The sequence below is a fragment of the Pteropus alecto genome, unplaced genomic scaffold (genome assembly GCF_000325575.1).
Source record: "Pteropus alecto unplaced genomic scaffold, ASM32557v1 scaffold3, whole genome shotgun sequence".
Classification (NCBI taxonomy): Eukaryota; Metazoa; Chordata; class Mammalia; order Chiroptera; family Pteropodidae; genus Pteropus; species Pteropus alecto.
The window spans coordinates 6616931-6637223 of record NW_006442484.1 but is presented as its reverse complement, the minus strand read 5'-3'; the positions used below and the strand labels follow the sequence as shown (position 1 = coordinate 6637223).

The following is a 20293-nucleotide window of genomic DNA, read 5'->3' as shown; positions in this document are numbered from 1 at the left end:
TATTATTAATGAAATATAACTTTGTGAAACTTAATTTCTAGCTGAACTTGGTGACTATGATCTTGCTGAGCATAGTCCTGAACTCGTATCTGAGTTCAGGTTCATGCCCATTCAGACTGAAGAAATGGAGCTGGCTATTTTTGAGAAATGGAAGGAATACAGGTACTTGACATCTGATCACATTCTTTAACATCACCACAATAGTAATCTCATATTTTTTTCTTCTATTTCTATACTTGATATTCATTTTACATTTATTATTATTTAAAAAATTTTTTTTTAAATTTCAGAGGTCAGACACCAGCACAGGCTGAAACCAATTATCTGAATAAAGCCAAATGGCTAGAAATGTATGGGGTTGATATGCATGTGGTCAAGGTAAGCACAGTGTTGTGAAATTTAAAAATTTTTTATTCATTCAAGATTCAAGGTGACTATGGAATTTTTCAATGTGAGAGAGGCCATGGAGTTTGCATGGACTCCAGTGTGTACTGTAGATGTGTGGTTATAAAGGGTGAGATTAAATACTGAATAATAAGAATCTCACATAAAGGTTAAGTATAAGAAGAGAAACAACTAAAATTTCCGAAAAGGTATGCCTGTTCTTTTAAGCTATCTTTATTTTTATTTTTTATTTTTTTTAAACCATTTTTATTCTTTCACTTTTATTCATATCATAGCACGTAAACTGAGTAGGCTCTATAAAAACTAAAATAATTTAGGAGGCAAAGTTGAAAATTTATTACTTGAGAAGACTTTGATAAGCTGTAGTATAGCTTATGTAGTGATTTAAGTTATTTCTAGTTTAAGTAGCTAAATTTTTCCAGAAAGACAGTTTTTTCCCCCCTAAAATTTGTGATTTAAATGGTGAATAGAATATGAGAAGAGTCTGAAAGCTTTCTTTGTAATGGAAGTATAACTATTTTCAATGAAGACATACCTTAAAACTATAGTATTTCAATGAACTGAATGTATACATGAATTTTCCTGAGAATGTTATTTTGGATACTCTAATGGTTGAAAACACCTCGCCTATTAATATTACCTATATATAATTAATATAATTCAGTGTGAAAATAAAATAGTTGTGTGAAAATGTGAAACCTGTTTTATGCAAATAAAGTTAACACATTTTGCTTTTTTCAAATTAGGCTAGAGATGGGAATGACTATAGCTTGGGACTAACCCCAACAGGAGTCCTCGTTTTTGAGGGAGAGACCAAAATTGGCTTATTTTTTTGGTAAGCACTGTTAATGTCAAAGATGTTTATCGTTGCTTTGGGTTTTTTTGTGTAAAAACACATTGATACGAAGTTAATACATAAAAGAGAATTTGAAAATTAAATAGTTCTGAAAAGCTTATAAATGAATTGGCAACTGTCTCAGGTCATACTTCTTACCCATCTTTTGTCCCACTACTCAGAGGCAGTTTTTAAAACTCTTCTATCTTTATATTCCATTAGTTTCGAGTATGTCAAAATACATGTTTTAATATCATATATTTCTATTTGTATTAAATGTTCACACGGGCACTCACTCTTGTCATGTAGTTATGTCATTTTTTTTTTTAGTAATTTTTATTTCACAATCTTTTTACTTCATACTCTTTATTGTGTAAGAGAAAGATAGTAATGCCCTTATCCCTCCTTTTAAGCTATGCTTCTCTTCCTGTATCCCAACTTCTATCATCCAAACTTTTAAATTGTATTTGCATTTTGCTTTTACATCAAATATAGATATTATTTCGATTTCATAACCATAATTAAGTTCTTCAAGTGTCGTTTGGTTGGTTCTAAAAGCTGAAAATCAGGAAATAGTATTTATGTTATTTTATCTGTGTTGGAATTGGTACAGATTTTAAGTGGTATACTGGACGAAGATGACTCTTTTATACTGGGCTCTTTGTTGTTTACCTCTTCACAGCATGGCAGGACTGTTAGATCAAAGCCCGCTAGCACCTAACTCACATTCTCACATGTCCAGTTGCTTTACATATAGCCCAGTAAGTATAATTTTAGTCATTTAGAACTTGTCTGGTTTACATATCTCACTGCAAACTGCTAGCCGTTTGATAAGACAAATCTTGTAGCTAGCTATTTGATAAGACAAATCTTGTAGCTGTAAAATCACTACTGTCCTTCAGAGCTCTCTGATCCATAGACTAACCCCCTTGCTAATGAATGCCATTGCTTAGACACATTAAGCCACCTCTCTAATTCCCCTCTCTCCCGGCAGTGTTCTTGGACTCTTCCCCTTCTAGATAGTGGTCCTGTAACAGCTGTCTCTGGATGTTCTGCTGTGAAGGACTTCCCTTCTCATGTAACTCTGTTCAAATACCTCTCAGTAAAGCTCATTGTGCAATACTGCTATCTCTTTTTCTTTATCAGCCCCAAATTCTGAAATCCTAAACTCACAACTAGGATTACATCTCCCTTCCATATAGCTTTGTGTTTTCCCTAGAATTCTTGGCCCCCCCACCCCAAAGTCACGTACCAAACCCAAAACATCCCTTTAAATTAGCTGCCTTTGTCTTCTCCCTGAGTTCTTTCAAATTCTCAAGGGTTGCATTAAATGATTCTTAGTGGGAGCTATTTGCTCTACAGGCTGCTCTACAGCTTTTATCTAAGGTCTTTTTCTCTTTTCTCAGCTAGGATCCTGTGTCTTCTTCCTATAGTTTACACTTTTTTTTGCTTTTGGTTTTTTCTCTGATATATATATATACTCAAGTAACTGCCTAAGAAAAGGGTATAGGAGGTGAATTATTCAAATCATTGGATGCCTTAAAATGGTATATTTTTCTCTCATGCTTTCTTGATAGTGAGGTGAGAATGGAATTTTAGGTTGAAAATTATTTCCCCTTAAAAAGTTGAAGATAGTATTTCATTTGTTTTTGTATCCAGATGTGCCCTGCTAGGGACTCTGTGAGAGACTTCAGACTAGAACACCTTAATAATTTGTCCCTTGATGAGTGAGGGAGCTTGGTATTATTTACCCAGTCCTTGAGTGTTAATTCTCTGATGCTTCCAGCTTCCCCTCTGGACAGATGGAATGTGCTTCATGGCCAGAAATTAAGGTGGAGAGATTACAAAAGTATCATTTATTCCACCTCATAAGGTTGTTATGAGAATCAATTGAATTGATACTTGTAAAACACTTAGAAGAGTACCTGACACTTTGGCATTATGTAGGTATTTGTTACACTCAAACAAGTGCTAGATCCTTCCCCCTCCTCTGTCTATTACACTTATTTACTTATTGTTTTAGTACAGCTCTTGTAAATAAATTGTTTTATAATTATATTTTACTTGTTATATTTAAAAATTAGAGTTGCATCGTTTCAACGTTTACAGTTCATAAAAGTACAGAATTCAAATGTCGTAATTGTTGAGGATTTTATTATAGGTAGGAGGGAGAAAGTGGGCCACAAAGTGAGGTTTTTTAAAAAAATTTTTAATTAAAGATGTATTTCCTCAAACCACAATTGCTATGGAAAACAGAGGTGAAGACCCTAATCAATATTTTGTTTTCATTTATGCCTTTTAAAAAGCTTTATAGTTTTTCCTATATCCATCATCCTATGCTGCTGCTCTGACACTAGGCCTAGAGAATCTCTTATACCATAGTTGGGGGCCTATGAAATATACATAATGGATTTCTTCATTTCCCCCCACCCCTTTAACATTTTTAATGTCTGGTAAATGTGCAGCATCAATTTTGCTAGAGATACTGCTTTTGAAACGTTTTTTTAATTTTTTTTATTCCTGTTAACTATTTTTTTTTAGACTGGAGGCTTTTTTGATGGACAGTGCAGGTTATTTTTACCCTCTTAACAGTTTTCAGTTCAGAAGTGAGATGATTAATATGCTTGAAGTAACAACAGCCTTTTTTTTTTTTTTTTTTAATTTAGAGGACATTTATTTGAAATCTGGCTATTATTTTCATATTATTATAGGCCCAAGATAACCAGATTGGATTTTAAGAAGAATAAATTAACACTGGTGGTGGTAGAAGATGATGATCAGGTAGGAATTGTATTGCATTACTTACTTAACAATGATTATGTTATGTGGTAACTTAAGTCTCTAGAAGGGTAAAAGGGTTCTTTGTTGTTTTATAGAGCCACAGAACTTTAATTAATAATTAAATAATTTCCTACTTCAGGTCACGCTATCCTAAAAATACAGTTTTTCTGCCCTTAAGATTAAAGACAATATAAGACTATTCTTGTTTCTTTGTTGATAATATATCTCATGTATAAAAATTATATTTAAGTGACTTTATCTTATTAATACCTGATGAAAAAGATTAATCAAAAAGATCTACCTAATAATATTTTTAAATAAATCTTTCTAAGGATTACCTTTTTTTTTTAGTTAAATCTGGTTCCTAATTGATATAAGACATGGATGCATCTCCTATGTATTATGCTAAGTGAACGAGACCAGACTCAAAAGATTATGACTATATGAATCCAGTCTGGGAAAGAGAAACCTATGGGAATGGAGAATAGATCACTGATTGTCTGCAACTAAGTAGAGTGAGGAGGCTTGACTACACAGGAACAGCATAGGGAATTTTGAGGGGATGAGAGAACTATTCTTTATCCTGATTTTGGTGGCAGGTACTATATTCTGTGTATTTGTCAGAATTTACAGAATTGGGAAAAAAGTGCTTTTAGCAAACTTATAGATATAGATAAAAGCAAATTAGGCAAAATGTAAAAAAAGATTTTCATGCACAGCAAGGTGTGAGAAAGGCTACGTAGCAGAACCTTAAAAAAGAAGATTCTGAAAATTAGAAACAGTGATAAGTTTTGAAAGTTTTAAGTTTTATTATTGAGATGCATACAAAGGATTGCTGTTTCACATAGCTTAGAGAAAATCATAGAGACAATAATAGATTATTTTAAAAAGAAATCTCTTGATGGCACAGAAGATGATCATTGTATCATCAATGAATGAATTGAGAATGATTCAGAAGAGGCAGATTTCACATGTGAAAATAATGTTTTACAAATATTTTTCCTTTATATGTAAGCACATATGTAATTAAATGATATTTGTTTATTTTATTTTTATTTTTTCCCCTCTTTAATTCTCTGCCCCTGCCCCACTTCCACCCCTGACCTATGGATGTTGCCATTTCCCCTTAAGAACTGGATCTCTGAAGGCGGGCGTCTCCTCCCACACGCTTGCGGAGTGCACCTAGGGCCTGGTGCACCCGAGGTTTGGCACACCGAGTATGATCTGTGGCTCCACCTGGGGCGCAAACCCAGGACCTTCTGCATATAAAGCAGATGTGCTAACCACTACACACTATTGAGCCATCCCTCATATTTGTTTATAAATCTAAAGACAGTCCTTCAAGAAGAATAAAGTATAATTCTATGATAAGAAAATATAATTATTAAAACATTTCTTGTACAAAGAAAAATGGTCATAGTTTAATTGATGACACACTTGTTCTTATTGGGCCATAAAATAATTGTGCATGTTACAATCAGTGGCATGTTACAATCAAATTTTAGATTTGATCTAATATAGTATTAGCTTCTTGGATATCTTTTTGAAGGTATTATATACATATATACAAGCAAAGGTGTATATCAGCTTTTTTCATTTTAAAAGTTAGCATGCTTATAAACTGTTCTCTACTAACCCTTTTTAAAATTACTGCGTAAATTGGATTCTTTTTCATTTTAGTACATAAAGTACTTCTTCGGTCTTATTTAAACTATATAGTATTCTAGGGTACAGATGTACCCTAATTTATTTAACAATTCTCAGTTAATTGACGTTTATTCACTATATAGACATTAATTTGTACATTAGAAGGTATCTACAGGATAATTTCCTGGAGGTGGACTTGCTGGTTCAAATGGTTATATGCATTTGTCTTGAATATAGAGAAATCCTGTCAAGGTGCACTATTAGTGTACTAACCTTTTTCCTAAAAGGATTTATCACATTTTTATCTGAAAGGTAAAAAATGGTATTTCATTATAGGTTTAATTTTTATTTGTTGTATGAGTGAGTGATATTGAACATCTTTTCATACATTTGAGTTATTTGTATTTCCTTTTCTTCAGACTGTTTATATCCTTTGCCTATTTTTCTTTTGAAATTGTAACTATTTTTTAACTACTTTGTCATAGAAATTGTAACTATTTTGTCTAATAATTGTTTGTCTTTTAACCCTGCTTATAGTGATTTTTGCTATGTACTTTAAAAAATTTAAATAGGTGAATTTGTTAGTCATTTAAAGCTTAAGGGTTTTGTGTCATAGAAAGATTTTTCCCTACTTTGAGTTTACGCATTTTTCCATTTTTTTAATGTGTAGTTTTGTTGGTAAATTCCATTGAAGTATAACATACATTCAGATAAGTACAAAAATAAGTGTACAGCATATAGAATTTTCACATACACCTGTATGACCAACCTGGAGGAAGAAATCAAATACTACCAGAATAATAGACTCTTCTTTGTGCCCTCGCTAGGGAGGGTGCCCTATGGGTAACCAATCTCCTGACTTTTAACACCATAGATTAGTTTTTGCTTACGCTTTGAAATTGTAAAACCTGACTGAATGTTTTCTTTGTCCCTGGCTTCTTTATTTCAACATTTTATTGTTAGCTTTAGCACTGTTGGCAGCAAGTAGTTGTAGTTGGCTTATTCTTATTGTTATATAGTATTTTATTTTATGAATAGACCACACTTATTTATCCATCCTATGGTTGATACACATTTGAATTGTTTTCAGTTTTCAGCTATTAGAAAGAGTGCTGTTCTGAACACTAGGCTATGCATGTGTGTGGCTTTACCACCACACTGTTTTCCAAAGTGTTTATATAACTTTACATTCCCACCCACAGTGTACAAAAATTTCATTGGTCTTTTTTTGGGTGGGGAGGGTGCAGGGGGACTAATGTTTGGTGTATTCATCTTCATTTTAGCCATTCTGGTAGTAGAATCATTTTTAATTTGTGTTCTCCTGATGACTATATGAATAGTACTTCTTTATATATTTATTGGATCTTTGAGTATTCTTTTTTTTATTGAAATGCCTCTTCAAGTCTTTTGTTCATTTTCCTATTGGGTCATTTGCTTTTGTGTGACATTGAAGAAGTTCTTTATATATTCTGTATATTAGTTCTTTGTCAGATACATGTGTTGCAAGTATCTTCTGCTCCCTGGCTTGCCTTTTGTTTCCCTTAATATTATCTTTTGGATAGAGGGTTTTGGTTTTAATGTGATACAATTTATAATTTTTTTCTGATTTTCTGACTTAAAATTTAAGAATCTTTACTTATACCAAGGTCATAAAGAAACTACATGTAGAGTTTATAAAATATTTTAAAATGACAAAATAGTTTAAATTACAAAATATTTAAATATGAAAAGTACAAAAATTATAAAATTGATACTCGTTTTACTCATTTAAATTTAATATTTGGCATTGTTGCTTCAGAATTATCTTTTAGAAATAAATTAGTAACAGTATATTCGATACAGCTAAGGTCTAATTCCCCAGCTTGCTGCTTTCTTCCCCATAGCTTGCCACCATTCTTAGAGGGTATCATTGTTATAATTTCTGACTTTTTCAAAATATACACATCATAATACATGGTAGAATTGTTTTTAAAATTTATTTGAATTATATATATGTTTAGGTTTTTTGCAGCTTGCTTATTTTACTAAAACAGGTATAGCTACATAGCTCTAGTTCATTTATTTTAACCTATATATAGTATTCTGTGACATGAATAGTGCATTCGTTTATCTTTTATTCATTTATCTCTGTATAGCTTTTAAATATACCATTATTTACTTTATTATTTCTTTTGTTTTGGACATTTAGGGGTGTGTGTTTTTTTGGCCTATTTTTACTATTATAAATAAGACTGAAAATCTATGAGTGTAAACTTTGTTTAGAAAATCTTTTTTCCTAGAGAGACATTATAGCTTAGTTGTTACAACATAAGCTGTGGAGCCTGAATGGCTAGATTCAAATTCTGGTTTCCTCCCTTACTAACTTTGCGACTTTGGGCTTAATTTCTTGCCTCAGTTTCCTTAATTGTGAAATGGGACCAACGATATTATCATTGAAGTAATTAATGTAAAATTCTTAGAGAAGTGCCTATGACTGTTAACTATTATAATTAGATTCCTGTGAGGATGGTTATTATGACAAAGAATGGACATATTTAAGTCTTTTGGTATATATTGCCAGATCTTATATGACCCTTTAAATTATAATTATACATTTATCCTTAAGTATGGCAGAGAAGCCTCATTTTTTGTATTTCTGAGAAATAAGAGGACCCTCTTAGAAATAATTTTATATTGACTGAGAAAATGGACAGCTTGATTTCAGATCTTTATATGGGTAGCTATAAAGAGTGTCTGAGTTTCAGGGAGCATACTAGATACTTTATTTGATTCTGGGTATTGCTGTGGTTGTATTTGTAGCTGAATAACAAGAGACAGGACTGTTTGACCTAATAATTACCTCTCTTTGCATCCTCTTCTTTTCAGGGCAAAGAGCAGGAGCATACATTTGTCTTCAGACTGGATCATCCAAAAGCATGCAAACATTTATGGAAATGTGCTGTGGAGCATCATGCTTTCTTCCGCCTCCGAGGCCCTGTCCAAAAGAATTCTCAGCGATCAGGATTTATTCGACTAGGATCACGATTTAGATATAGGTTAATTTTAATAGCTGCCTGCTATATCGTTCATTCTTTCATGAAGGCCAAAAAATTTAGGCCAACCCCTTTTTTTTTATAGATGTGGAAACTAAGGCACAGAGAAATAAAGTGGCTTGCCAGTGTTTTCCATTGGCCAAAATAAAAGTACTGTTTTTTATTGTAATTTCCAGAATAGATAGGAAAACGTTATTTATAATGGCGTAATGGATTTTTATATCCCTCTTAACATTTACTTCATATATTTATTAGCAGCCAATTTAAATCCATCTGGATACCATATAGAAAAAGGATATCTTGCACTGAATGGAAATTATTCTGGATAACATTTCTGGTCCCTTATAAATCTGAAGTTTTGTAATTTAGACAACTTTTTGTTGGTCATAAATTAGAAATGTTTGGTTTACTTGAGAGTCGATTATTGTGAGTTTTAAGCATGCCATGAGAATCAGTATGATTTAAAGAAGGAATGGATAGTATCAATAATGTAGCAAAGATGATCGTGTGGGATTCATTAAGAGAGCTTCTACTCTACCTATATTAAAAGCAGGGAAACATTTTCTTCACAGAATTTAAATGAAAATCAAGACGAGTAGGAAAATAGTTTTAAATAGTTCTAGAAAATTATTTTGAAAAGTATACTTTTTCACAATTTGAAAAAGTAACTGAAAATCTTGAGTTAATGATACACTTTTTATTGAGGAGTGTGAATGGGGAGGAGAAGGAGTTCCATAAAAGCACAGATATTCCAAACGTATTTAATAAGTTCTTAGGTGACATGCATGCTTTAAAAAAAAAACAAACACAATATAATGTGTATGTTGCATCTTTCACACAAACCTAGAGAATGAAAGAATGATGTGGTAAAGAGACATCAAGACTATTATTAGTAGTGCCTCCTTCAGGATGAAGTTAAAAAATTTTTTTTAAGAACCCCCAGTGTAGGCTTTCTCTGCCTTATGTGTATCTGATTACTGTAAGCCTTATATTCTCTTATTCCTGTTAATATGCCATATTTATTTCAGTGGGAAAACTGAGTATCAGACTACAAAAACCAATAAAGCAAGAAGATCAACATCCTTTGAAAGAAGGCCCAGCAAACGATATTCTCGACGGACTCTACCGCTGAAAGGTGAAATGCAGCTCTGTTTCAAAGGACATCATGTTCTGTTATTGTTTACTTGAGAAGGCATCTGAATCTTGTGTATTCCAGTCAACTAAAGTATTCTTATTTATTGAAATTGGTTCTGGCATAATCAATTTAATAAAATACAAAAGGAAAAATTGCCTATATTGTTGCTGAGATTAAACTTCGTTAATCCCAATTTAAACATTATTCTGCGAGCAATGTTTTCCCTTTTTGGCATTTAGATCTCATTCATAATATTTAAAATTCCCTTAGGAACCTTTAAAAACATTGGTAAATGATGAATACATTTTAAGTAAAAGTTATTTTGTACGGTATTACAATTTTAAGGGTTTTGTGAAATATGGTTTAAATTTAATCATCAGTGCATAACTCATAGACATTTTCAAATTCATAAATGTTACTTGCTGTTTAAGTTACTTAAATTATGTAATAAAAAGCATGGTTTACTTTGAGAGATAAACCAAAACTTGTGTTTGGTTTCAAATCTAGACATATTAAAATACAGATTGAATTTTAAGTATGTCCATTGTCAGAGTCATCACCAGTTGTTCAAAAACAACCACCACGACCTGATGGTTTATATTTATAATTTTTGGTATGGCTACAAAGTAAATGATATGTAGTTATTAATGAAGCCATTTCATTTTGTTTTAAAACCCTCACTTACCTCTTACTTTTCATTGACAATGTTTCATTGTCACTCAGTTCACTCTAGAAGGCTTGCTGATGGTTTTGTTTTAAAAGAAGAGATGTATGCTTATTTTATTGCTTTATTTCAGAAATGGAAGTAATTGTCATTATTGACTTTAATGATGTGAACCCTAGAATACTTTTGTGGAATGAAGGTTTTTAAATCTATAGTTGGGAAATATGGCTTACAAAGCAATTAGTCCAGATATACTTTTATGGATAGTGATGCGATTTACCATGTAAGAGTAAAGTAATGGGATGTTTTCTTTTTTTATTTTATCAGCAAGTACAGCAAAATCTGAAGAACTCAGGTGGGTAATGTCTTGCAACTTATGAATTGACATAACGCGTTTTAGAATTTATATAGTTCTGTCATTCATTAAATGAATATTTGTTGAAGATCTGTCAAAAGTGTTGCCTCTAAGCATTTGAGATATGGCAGGGAACAAATAAACACATAATGCCAGATAAAGTTGACACAAAGACAAATAAAACAGTTTAAAGAAATAAAAAGTAGAATGGGATGGATGTGCTATTTATTAGAATGACATATGTTTGTTATTAGCACGTGACTCAGGATATAAAGATAAATAAATTATGGTCCGTATGTAACCACAAGGAGCCCAAAGAGGAAAGGTAGATTTGCAGATAAGCAATTTTTTCGTAAGGTAAACCCCACTTGGTCATGGTCTATAATCTTTCTTTGTTTTACATGTTGCTGGATTTAGTTCACTAATATTTTGTTGTGGATTTTTGTGTCTATATTCATCAATGATATTGCTCTAATTGTCTTGTAATACCTTCATCAGGTTTGGTATCAAGGTAATCCTGGTATTACAGAATGAGTTGGTAAATGTTTCCTTTTCTCCTATTTTTGAGGAAGAGTTTGTAAAGAGTTGGTGTTTAAAGTATAATAGAATTCACCATTAAAGCCATCTGGCCTGGATTTTCTCTTTGCGTAAAGTTTTAAAATTCTTAATTCAGTCTCTTCTTAAAGGTCTTTTCAGATTTCATTTTTTACTTTGTCAGTTTGGGAATTTGTGTCTTTCTAGAATTTGTCCATTTACAGTACCTAATTTGTAGCATACAGTTGTTTATATTCCCTTTTCCTTTTTATTTCTGAAAGGTTGATAGTGATGCCTCCTTATTCATTTCTATTTTAGTAATTTGAGTTTCTTTTTTTCCCCTCTTGGTCAGTGTAGGTAAAATTTTGTCATTTTTGTTGGCCTTTTCAAAGAACCAGCTTTTGGTTTCATCAGTTTCTCTTTATTTTTATATTTCATAAATTTTCACTCTGATATATTATTTCATTTCTTATGCCTGCTTTAGGTTTTATTTGCTCTTTTTCTAGTGTCTTGATTTGAGATCTTAATTTTTTTTTTAACATAACGTTTATAGCTATAAATTTCCCTTCAAGCATTGCTTTAGTCACATTCCATAAGTTTTGGTATGTTGACTTTTCATTTTTATTTGTCCCAAATTATGTTCTAATTTCTTCTGTGATTTCTTCTTTGACTCATTGGTCACGTGGGAGTATGTTGCTTGATTTCCACATATTTGTAAATACCTTAAATTTTCCTGTTATTTTTATTTGTAATTTCATTCCATTATGGTTAAGGAACATAATTTGTATGATTTTTATCTTTTTAAGTTTATTACGACTTGTTTTATGGCCTAGCTGGTAATTTATCTTGGAAAATTGTTCGTGTGAACTAGAGAAGAATGTATATTCTCCTGTTGTTGAATGTAATGTTCTATAGATATCTATTAGGTCTTATAGGTTTATACTGTTGTTTAAGACTTCTATTTCACTGTTGATCTTTCACCTAGTGAAAGACTAGAGAATAGACTAGGTATTAGAGTATAGCATAGTGGTATATAGTCAATATTATTTTAATGGTCGTGTGTAGTGCCAGACAGGTGCTGGAGTACTTGAGGGGAATCACTCAAGGATTGTATAAATGTCTAACTTTTTACAATTTAAAAGAATTTTTTAAAAAGACTAGAATATTGAAGGTTTCAATTGTTTTTCAATTGTCTGTTTCTCACTTCAGTTCTTTCAGTTTTGCTTCATGTATTTTGGGACTTTTTTAGTTGCATATATGTTTATTATAATTGTTGAATTCTTTTATTATGATATCCCTCTTTTCCTCTAGTAGCTTATTTGTTTTAAAGTCTAGTTTGTCTCATGTAAGTATTGCTAATCCATTTCTCTTCTGGTTGCTTTTCTAAGATATATTCTTTTCATTAAATTTGGAAAGTTTTCAGCCATTATTTCTTCAAATTCTCTTTCTGTTCCTTTCTTCTTTTTCCTGTCCTTCTGGGAACCCTCATTACATATATGTTGTTAAACTTGATGGTGTCCCACAGGTCTTCAAGTCTCTGTTCATTTTTGTTCATTCTTTTTCTTTCTGTAGCTCAGACTATATAATCTCACTTGGCCTATCTTCAAGTCACTCATTTTTCCACCTGCTCAAATCTGCTACTGTGTTTCTCTAGTGAATTTTTATATCAGTTATTGTACATTGCAACTCCAGAATTTCTTTTTGGTTCTTTTTTATAATTTCTCTCTTTAATGATGTTAATTTGTGGAGACATTGTTCTTATACTTTCCTTTATTTCTTTAGATTTGGTTTCTTTAGTTTCTGAACATACTTAAAATAGCTAATTTAAAGTGTACATTGCAGAGAGAGTTTTTTTTCTTGGCCGTACCCACGTGGGGTAGAGCTTCCAAAACACTGAACTTGGGAGAATGGGAAAAAGGAGCAAATTGTGGCTGAAATGCCAGACTCAGCTCTGAGAATTGGTAGATTTTCTTGAATAAATGTTTTTTCCATTTGACCTATGCCTTTTGACAGTTTTTTTAAAAATAATTTTCTGTAGCTAAATCTTTAGTGCACTGGGGAGAGGGTTCTCAACCACCATTCTGGAGGTCTTACTTTTGATTACTCAGTTAATTTTAATAGTATGTATTACAATGTATAGTCTCATGTAATGCTTTTCAACCATTTCTGAGTACCAAAGTCTCCTGGGATGCCTGTTAAAATATCAAATTCTGGATATATAAATCTATTCCTTTTTTGAATTTGTCTACACTGCATTATGGCAGATATATTTCCTCTTCAAAAGAAACATTTGTTTTTGGATACTGAGTATGGTCAGCCTCACCTTGAGATATCCTATTCCGTTTTTTTCACTTAGCCATTAAAGCCAGGTGTGATTTATGATTTGCCCAAAAACACTCTGCTTTTTGAATGATACCCCTGAAGTTTGTTTAACTGTTGGTTATTTCATTTTTCTTGGTATTATATATAAGCTGTGCTGTAAGAAAATGATGGAAAAATGTTAGAGCTTGTCTGCATTTTTGTTTTGTTTTTGTTTAATGGATCATGTCTTGCTTTCCTGAAAGGGAGGCTAGAACATAATATTAGAGCTTAAATAAAGAAGATAACCTCATGAAGTCATCAGAGATGTAAACAAAGCATTCCAGCAATGGCATATAGTTGAAAATTAAAGTTTTTATTTATAAGAGTTTCTCCTCCTTTAAAATTTTTTCGAAATACATCTTTTTGACCAAAAGTGAGTATGATAATAATCTTTCCTAGAATTAAAATTAATTCAACAACTAATTTTTTGAGCGTGTCTTCTTGAGTATTGCTTTTGGCTCTGGTAAACACAGCAGAAATGGGATATATTTAAGTGATGATACTTTATTATTTTTTTTTATTAGAATAAACTTTTAGAAGTGAAATGTGGAGCGGGGGACACAGCTGTCCTGAAAGGTTATTGAGAACTACTCATAACAGTGCTTGAGAGAACATAAGCTTGGACTGTCATGAATGTCCTTTCAAGTCTTGCCCTTGTAATTCTGTTTGCATGAACAATTTTGCTCCAGTGAACCATGGAAAACCTTACTGTTTGAAAAAGCACAACTATTTGACCTAAAAAGCTTCTTGACCTTGTACCGTGCCTATTTGAATAACAAGTTTTTAAATTGGCTGATGTCATTCATTTTACTTGTACTATTTTATCTCCTAACTACTCCCTTGTGTCTTGACTGATAGAAAATATCTTAAGAAGAGGTGACATTTTAAAGGATAATTTATTCTTATTCAGGCTTAGCATATAGAATCTTGAAGACAGAAAAGAGAAGAAAAGAAGAAATGGTGGAAGAAATGTTGAATAAAGGTGATACAAAAGTAAAAAGGGTCAGTTACTGCAGGTAGTCCTATAAAAGGAGAAGCTTGGATTAGGTCAGTAATGAGAAGTATTCCTTCCTACTTTCATATTAGCAGAGGTGAAAGAATATGTGTAATTATGGGATGACAGTACTTTCCACATTTCAAATTGTTTAAAAATGGAGCGATAAGCCAATTAACACTTATTTAAGCACTTTTTCTCAGGTTATTATTATTCATCTTCTATCCATCACCTACTGGAGTTATTTCCAGTTAAAGGAAAAGCTCCAGAGAGTAACCCAGGGGATTGTAGAGTAGTGACTCTAATTTCTGTACCAGCAGGTTGGATGAGATTTTATTAATATTTGGGATTATAAGTTACTTAAGCCAGCACATAACATACTCTGAAAAGAGCAACATAATTAGCAAAAAACACTTGTGCCTGACAGGTATGTTCTTTACATTTGCTATAGCAACAGATCTGTACTAAACAATTTTTCAAAGTTTTTCTTTTTTGTTGATTAGCTTTGTCACTGTTTTTTGTGCTTTGCTAATATGAATTCATTTAATCCTAAACAGTCTCATGCAAATGAGAAACCTGAAATTCTGAGAGCAGAGCTATTGGGACACTTGGATTTGAACCCAGTCAATGGTTGTGCAAGTTCCAGTGACTCATAATAAGAGATGTAGTTAATTAAAAATAACACATAAAATGATTTCACTCCTTATTCATTACCCAGCCTTTTAGCAAGACTTCATTCTCTAATTCTTTCTTAATTGGTTGTCTTTCATCATCAGACAGTTTTTGTTTTATTCTCACTCCTCTAAGAAAGACTCCTGGATGGTGTATTCAGTTTGTTTGTATTTGAGAAGCTTTACCCATTTCCTTTTACTGGAATGACATCTTGGCTGGGTATAACATTCTTGAATATTGCTATGGAAAAGTCTGTGCCAACCTGATACCAGGAGTGATTGGCTTTTAAATCTCCTTAAGGTACCTGGAATATTTTTTTCTCATCCTTGAGGGTCAGTAATTTAACAATAAGGAGTTGAATGTATTTAATTTTGTATCTCTTCTGAAACCCAGTGTTCTCATTAACTTTGTAGATTATTTTCTCACTTTCAAGGAACTTTTAAAATAATTATCAATATACTTTTAGTTACCTAAGTTGAATTCTTTACCTCAGGATACTAATTATGCTTATGTCAGAAGGTCTGAAGTCCATATGCTCTTTTTTTCCCCTCTCATCTTATTGTGGTAACATCTTTGAGTTCTTATTTCATTGAATATTCGTTTTATTATTTAGTTGTTTTGAGGTTTCTATTTATTTTGTTCTATTATGAGCTTTTTAAAGTGCTTTATTTTGGTTAGGGGGTTAGATGAGTGCCTAAACTAAAAATTTAAAAACAAATTTATAAATCAGTTGCAGGGGAAAGTATATAGAGGAGTTTCTAACTTTTTACCAAGGCCTTTTGAATTATAAAATGCTAAGCTGTTGCTGAAACTGGAAAATCTTGAGAGGGTAGAAATACATAAAAAGAAGTGACAGGTAAGTTTATCTGGATGTTTGTGCTTAATGCCTTGAATTTAAGGCATCGCTTGTGCTGCTATCTTTATTTGGTCATCTTCGATATATTATATGAATACATAAGATTAGCAGTGAAGTATACATCTGAAACATAATTAAAATATAGATATATAGAAATATCAAATGAGCAGAATATAGAAAAGCAAGTGTGTGCCTATAAAACCAAATATTTTCTGGGCATCTTACATTCTTAGTTTTAGGCAAGTAATTTTTTTCTTTATTTGAAACAAAATTAATGTCTTTAAAAATAATTTACTTTCATTAGTGTATGTATAATCTGACAATGTGAAGCCCTAAAGTTTTATATGTAGTTTTTAATAGTTTTTTTTCTCCCATTACAGTGTTCACAGTAATGTTTCAACTCAGAGTAATGGTTCCCAGCAGGTAAGACTTCTTAATATTAAGCTTCTAATGCATTAGAACACTGTAGTTAATTATAACAAAATGTGGTATTGTTAATTGACTTTTCATAGGGGTGTAACTTTGGGGAAGTTTTATGCGTTTTCTTTATCTATAAAATGGCTCAGTAATGGGAAATCCTCTGTTATTTTATTCTCTAAGATGTTATAAATAGAATAGGTATCTATAAAACATACTCTGTTCCTGTAAATCCTATAAAATGAATAAAATATAAATATTCAGTTAGGTTATTATTTCTAAAGTGATATATAATATTCAAGAATTCGTTTATATTTCTTCCCTATATAGATAATATTCAATTTCAGTGTTCTTTTTATTAGATCTTTTATCTAGGCAGAATAGATGATTTTTATAATTTGTGTCCAAAGGCTTGGGGCATGAGATCTGCTGTGTTTGCAACTCCTTCCGTTACCTCTGGTCCTGTGCTGGTGGAGATAGAGAATCTTCCAAGAAATCCTGGGACAGACCAGCATGATAGGAAATGGTTTGTCAATTCCTTAAACCAAATAAAATATTGCTTGTTTAATGATAGTCTAATTTCCCAGCCATAATTGTGGAGTACTTTAAATATGATTGAAAGCAAATTATTCATATTTGTAATCTGAAAAGAAGCATGTTATTAAGTAGTTATAGGGATTAAGAAGATAAGAGATGTGGATGAAAAAGCTCCAGAGTGCAGTCTATGAAGAACATCAGACCCCTCTCCTTATTTTGGTTAGCATGATCTGGAAGTGGTAGGGGATTCTTTGTTAAAAAAGACTTTAGTTTTAGTCAGCAGAACCTTTTCCCAGATCCATAAGGAAAATGTGCTTGTTACATGTTATTCCACACTACATAATGCTGCTTTGGATGTGTTTCCTTCATTGAAGACTGAAGATAAAGCAAAAGGGAAACATGATTATAGTCCAGTAAAACAAAGCATGGAATACTCCATTTTGGGAGATAGAGAGATAATTTGATCACAGGGAAGATAATTCATTTGTTTAGATTTCCAGGCTTTTTTTTTTTTTTTTTTTTTTTTTTTTTTTTTTTTTTTTTTTTTTTTTTTTTTTTTTTTTTTTTTCCTTTAGATTAATAGTAAGTACACAAATATGGATACTTTGTGGCTATTGGGGTTAATCATTGGGGTTCATTCTTTCCCAAATATATATGCCTGCAGGGGGGTGGTCCTTGGGAATTATTTGATTGCGTGGTCATGTTGGTTGCCTCATCTGTTCAGGCTTTGTGTCTTATTTATGAAATGAACTTTAATAATTCATAGGATTTTTCTCTTTTTCTCTTGCTCTTAGTTTATTTCCTACCTGAAATCTAATGAGTTTCTGTGGTGATCTCAAGGTTTTGGTCAGCTTTCTGTGCAACCAGTTCTTCCTTCATGGTGGTGGGTCAACAGTGGTTGGTGATCATTTTTAGTCTCTTTGCTATGCAATTGTATTTCACTGTTATTTTGGCTTAACTAACTGCAAGGTGCTTTGCTCTTGATGGTTGGGCATATATTTACTTCAGTTCCAAACAACTTGATTAGTTTCTAAAATTGAGGGATTTCTCCCCCACCATTTTTTTTCTTTTCTACGTGGCAGTGTGGTGGAGGTACTCGTGTGTATGTGCATGTGGGCACACGATTAAAATATGAACGGTGAGGCTTCTAAGTGTCAAATTTTAGTCTTTATTTTTTAAGCCATTAAAAAAATTTCTTTAATTTCTTACTGAAAATGAAAACACAGCTCTAGTAAGCAGCTGCCTTTTATCTCCTTGATGTTATCACAGAATCTTTTTGGAAAGGAAAGATAATACTGAGACTTCACCTATAAAAGAACTCCCTTAATATGTGCTTACCTTTTATATATAATGGAATGAGAGTCTGGTTTTTTTGCATCCTGTATTATGACACTAAATCATTATTGACTTTTCCAATTTTTGTGTATATATATATATATTTAAATGTTTGATTTGTTAGGCACTACTCAGTTCCTTTGGTGCAGCCTTTAGAAAGAGAGACTATTGAATCAGAGTATTGACTTTCAAGAAAAATGAAAAATTTGGAGCTGTGTGTCCTTCTTTTATGTAATTGTGCTGAGACCTCCTTTGCTGAAATGGAGTAAAATGGTGGTCCTTAAACCTAATGAGCCTCTGTATGTTGACAGTGTCGTGGAACTGATTATACAACTGGCATGTCTTAGAGCTAATGGGTTCCCCAGCCTTAATTTAAAATACATTTTGCATTTCATTCTTTGCTTCTGCATGCTTTGATTCTTATTAATACTTTTAAATTAATATGGAAGAGTCCTCCTTTAGAAAGCGATACATTAATAAAATTTGAAAATGCTCACTAGGTTTGAACAGTTGGGCAGAGTAATGGACTATTCCGTTTCTGGCAGATAACTTGTAACCAGTTTAAACCTACTCCCTGTTCAGTTCTTTAGCTTTTTCTTCCTAGTATCTTCTAAATGATACCATTATTTTAGTGAATGATTTAGTATATCAATAACTTAGAATTATCCAATAACGATTGAGAAACAATTCCTTTTAAGTTCTTTAAACCATTTATAAAAACAAAAGCAAAACTGAATATTTGGAAAATCTTGCATATTTCGAGAGAACATAAACCTAATTTAATTTCCTAAATTTTCAGAGATCCTACCTATATTTAAGGGTTATGAATTTTATGGGTTAGAGCTGATGAACAAATTGTATTTTAGTTGAAGAAAAGATGATCATTTCATTGTTAACAAAAAGGCTTCAAGTTTGTTCTAAGAAATCGTTTTAGCTAATTCTTTTCAGTTTCCCTAAGGAAAAATGGTGAAGATGCATGTTTTGGTTGAGTTAGAAAAATACTGTATTTAAATACCTCTTAAATATGTGCTGCCCTTTTTGCCATGTCACAAAACCTTGATTTTCTGAACCTTGACAAATGTTTTCTTTCTGCTAGAGGACTCTAATCATTTCTAACCAGGAACTGCTTTTATGCATGTTTCATTGCCATAGTTCTGTAGGCCTATTCTATAACACTGTGTAAGGTACCTAACATGCTTATTAAACTGTTTCTTGGGGAGAGGGGCTTACAATCTCATCACATTATCTGTACCTGTCGAATTTCATTCTGAAGTCCTGTGAACTTTGATTATAGAAGGAACAATGATTCTCTTGTTAATTGGGAACACTGATGTAAAATTACATAGCCTCTGAGGATAGATTTTTTTTTTTAAATGGTCATTCTGAATTTTGTTTCCCGGATTTCAGTTTTATGAAATCACTTAATTTGGGGAATAATTTTCACAATTGCCCTTTTTTATAAATCTTTGTCTTTATGAAGAATTAATTGTCCCATCAAATATTTGAATTAAGTAGATTATAAATGTTATTTCATTTTATTAGACCCTCAAACAACATATTTCTGCCTTGATTTTGGTAGCAGCATCAGGGACAGATACAAAGTGTCTTGTTCTCTATGAAATTTTCTATTTATTTAATTCACTTAACTGACTCTGATACTTAAACATATCTCCTTTCCATATTGATGTTTTCTGCTACATGTAACTTTGTGGATTTCCTTTCCTTTGTTATTG

The 20293-nt window shown here is 32.0% G+C and overlaps 1 protein-coding gene across 4 annotated transcripts in view; it reads left to right on the top strand.

Moving 5' to 3' along the window:
* The window catches only part of EPB41L5 (erythrocyte membrane protein band 4.1 like 5), a 144075-nt gene that overhangs the window by 36479 nt on the left and 87303 nt on the right, over positions 1-20293 (top strand). For all 4 annotated transcript variants that reach the window (XM_015596719.2, XM_015596718.2, XM_015596717.2 and 1 more), the window contains 9 exons: positions 42-162; positions 291-378; positions 1152-1240; positions 3952-4021; positions 8534-8703; positions 9729-9835; positions 10827-10854; positions 16652-16694; positions 17099-17214. In XM_015596719.2, coding sequence (XP_015452205.1) covers positions 42-162; positions 291-378; positions 1152-1240; positions 3952-4021; positions 8534-8703; positions 9729-9835; positions 10827-10854; positions 16652-16694; positions 17099-17214 — 832 coding nt within the window. The remainder of the gene's footprint in view (positions 1-41; positions 163-290; positions 379-1151; positions 1241-3951; positions 4022-8533; positions 8704-9728; positions 9836-10826; positions 10855-16651; positions 16695-17098; positions 17215-20293) is intronic.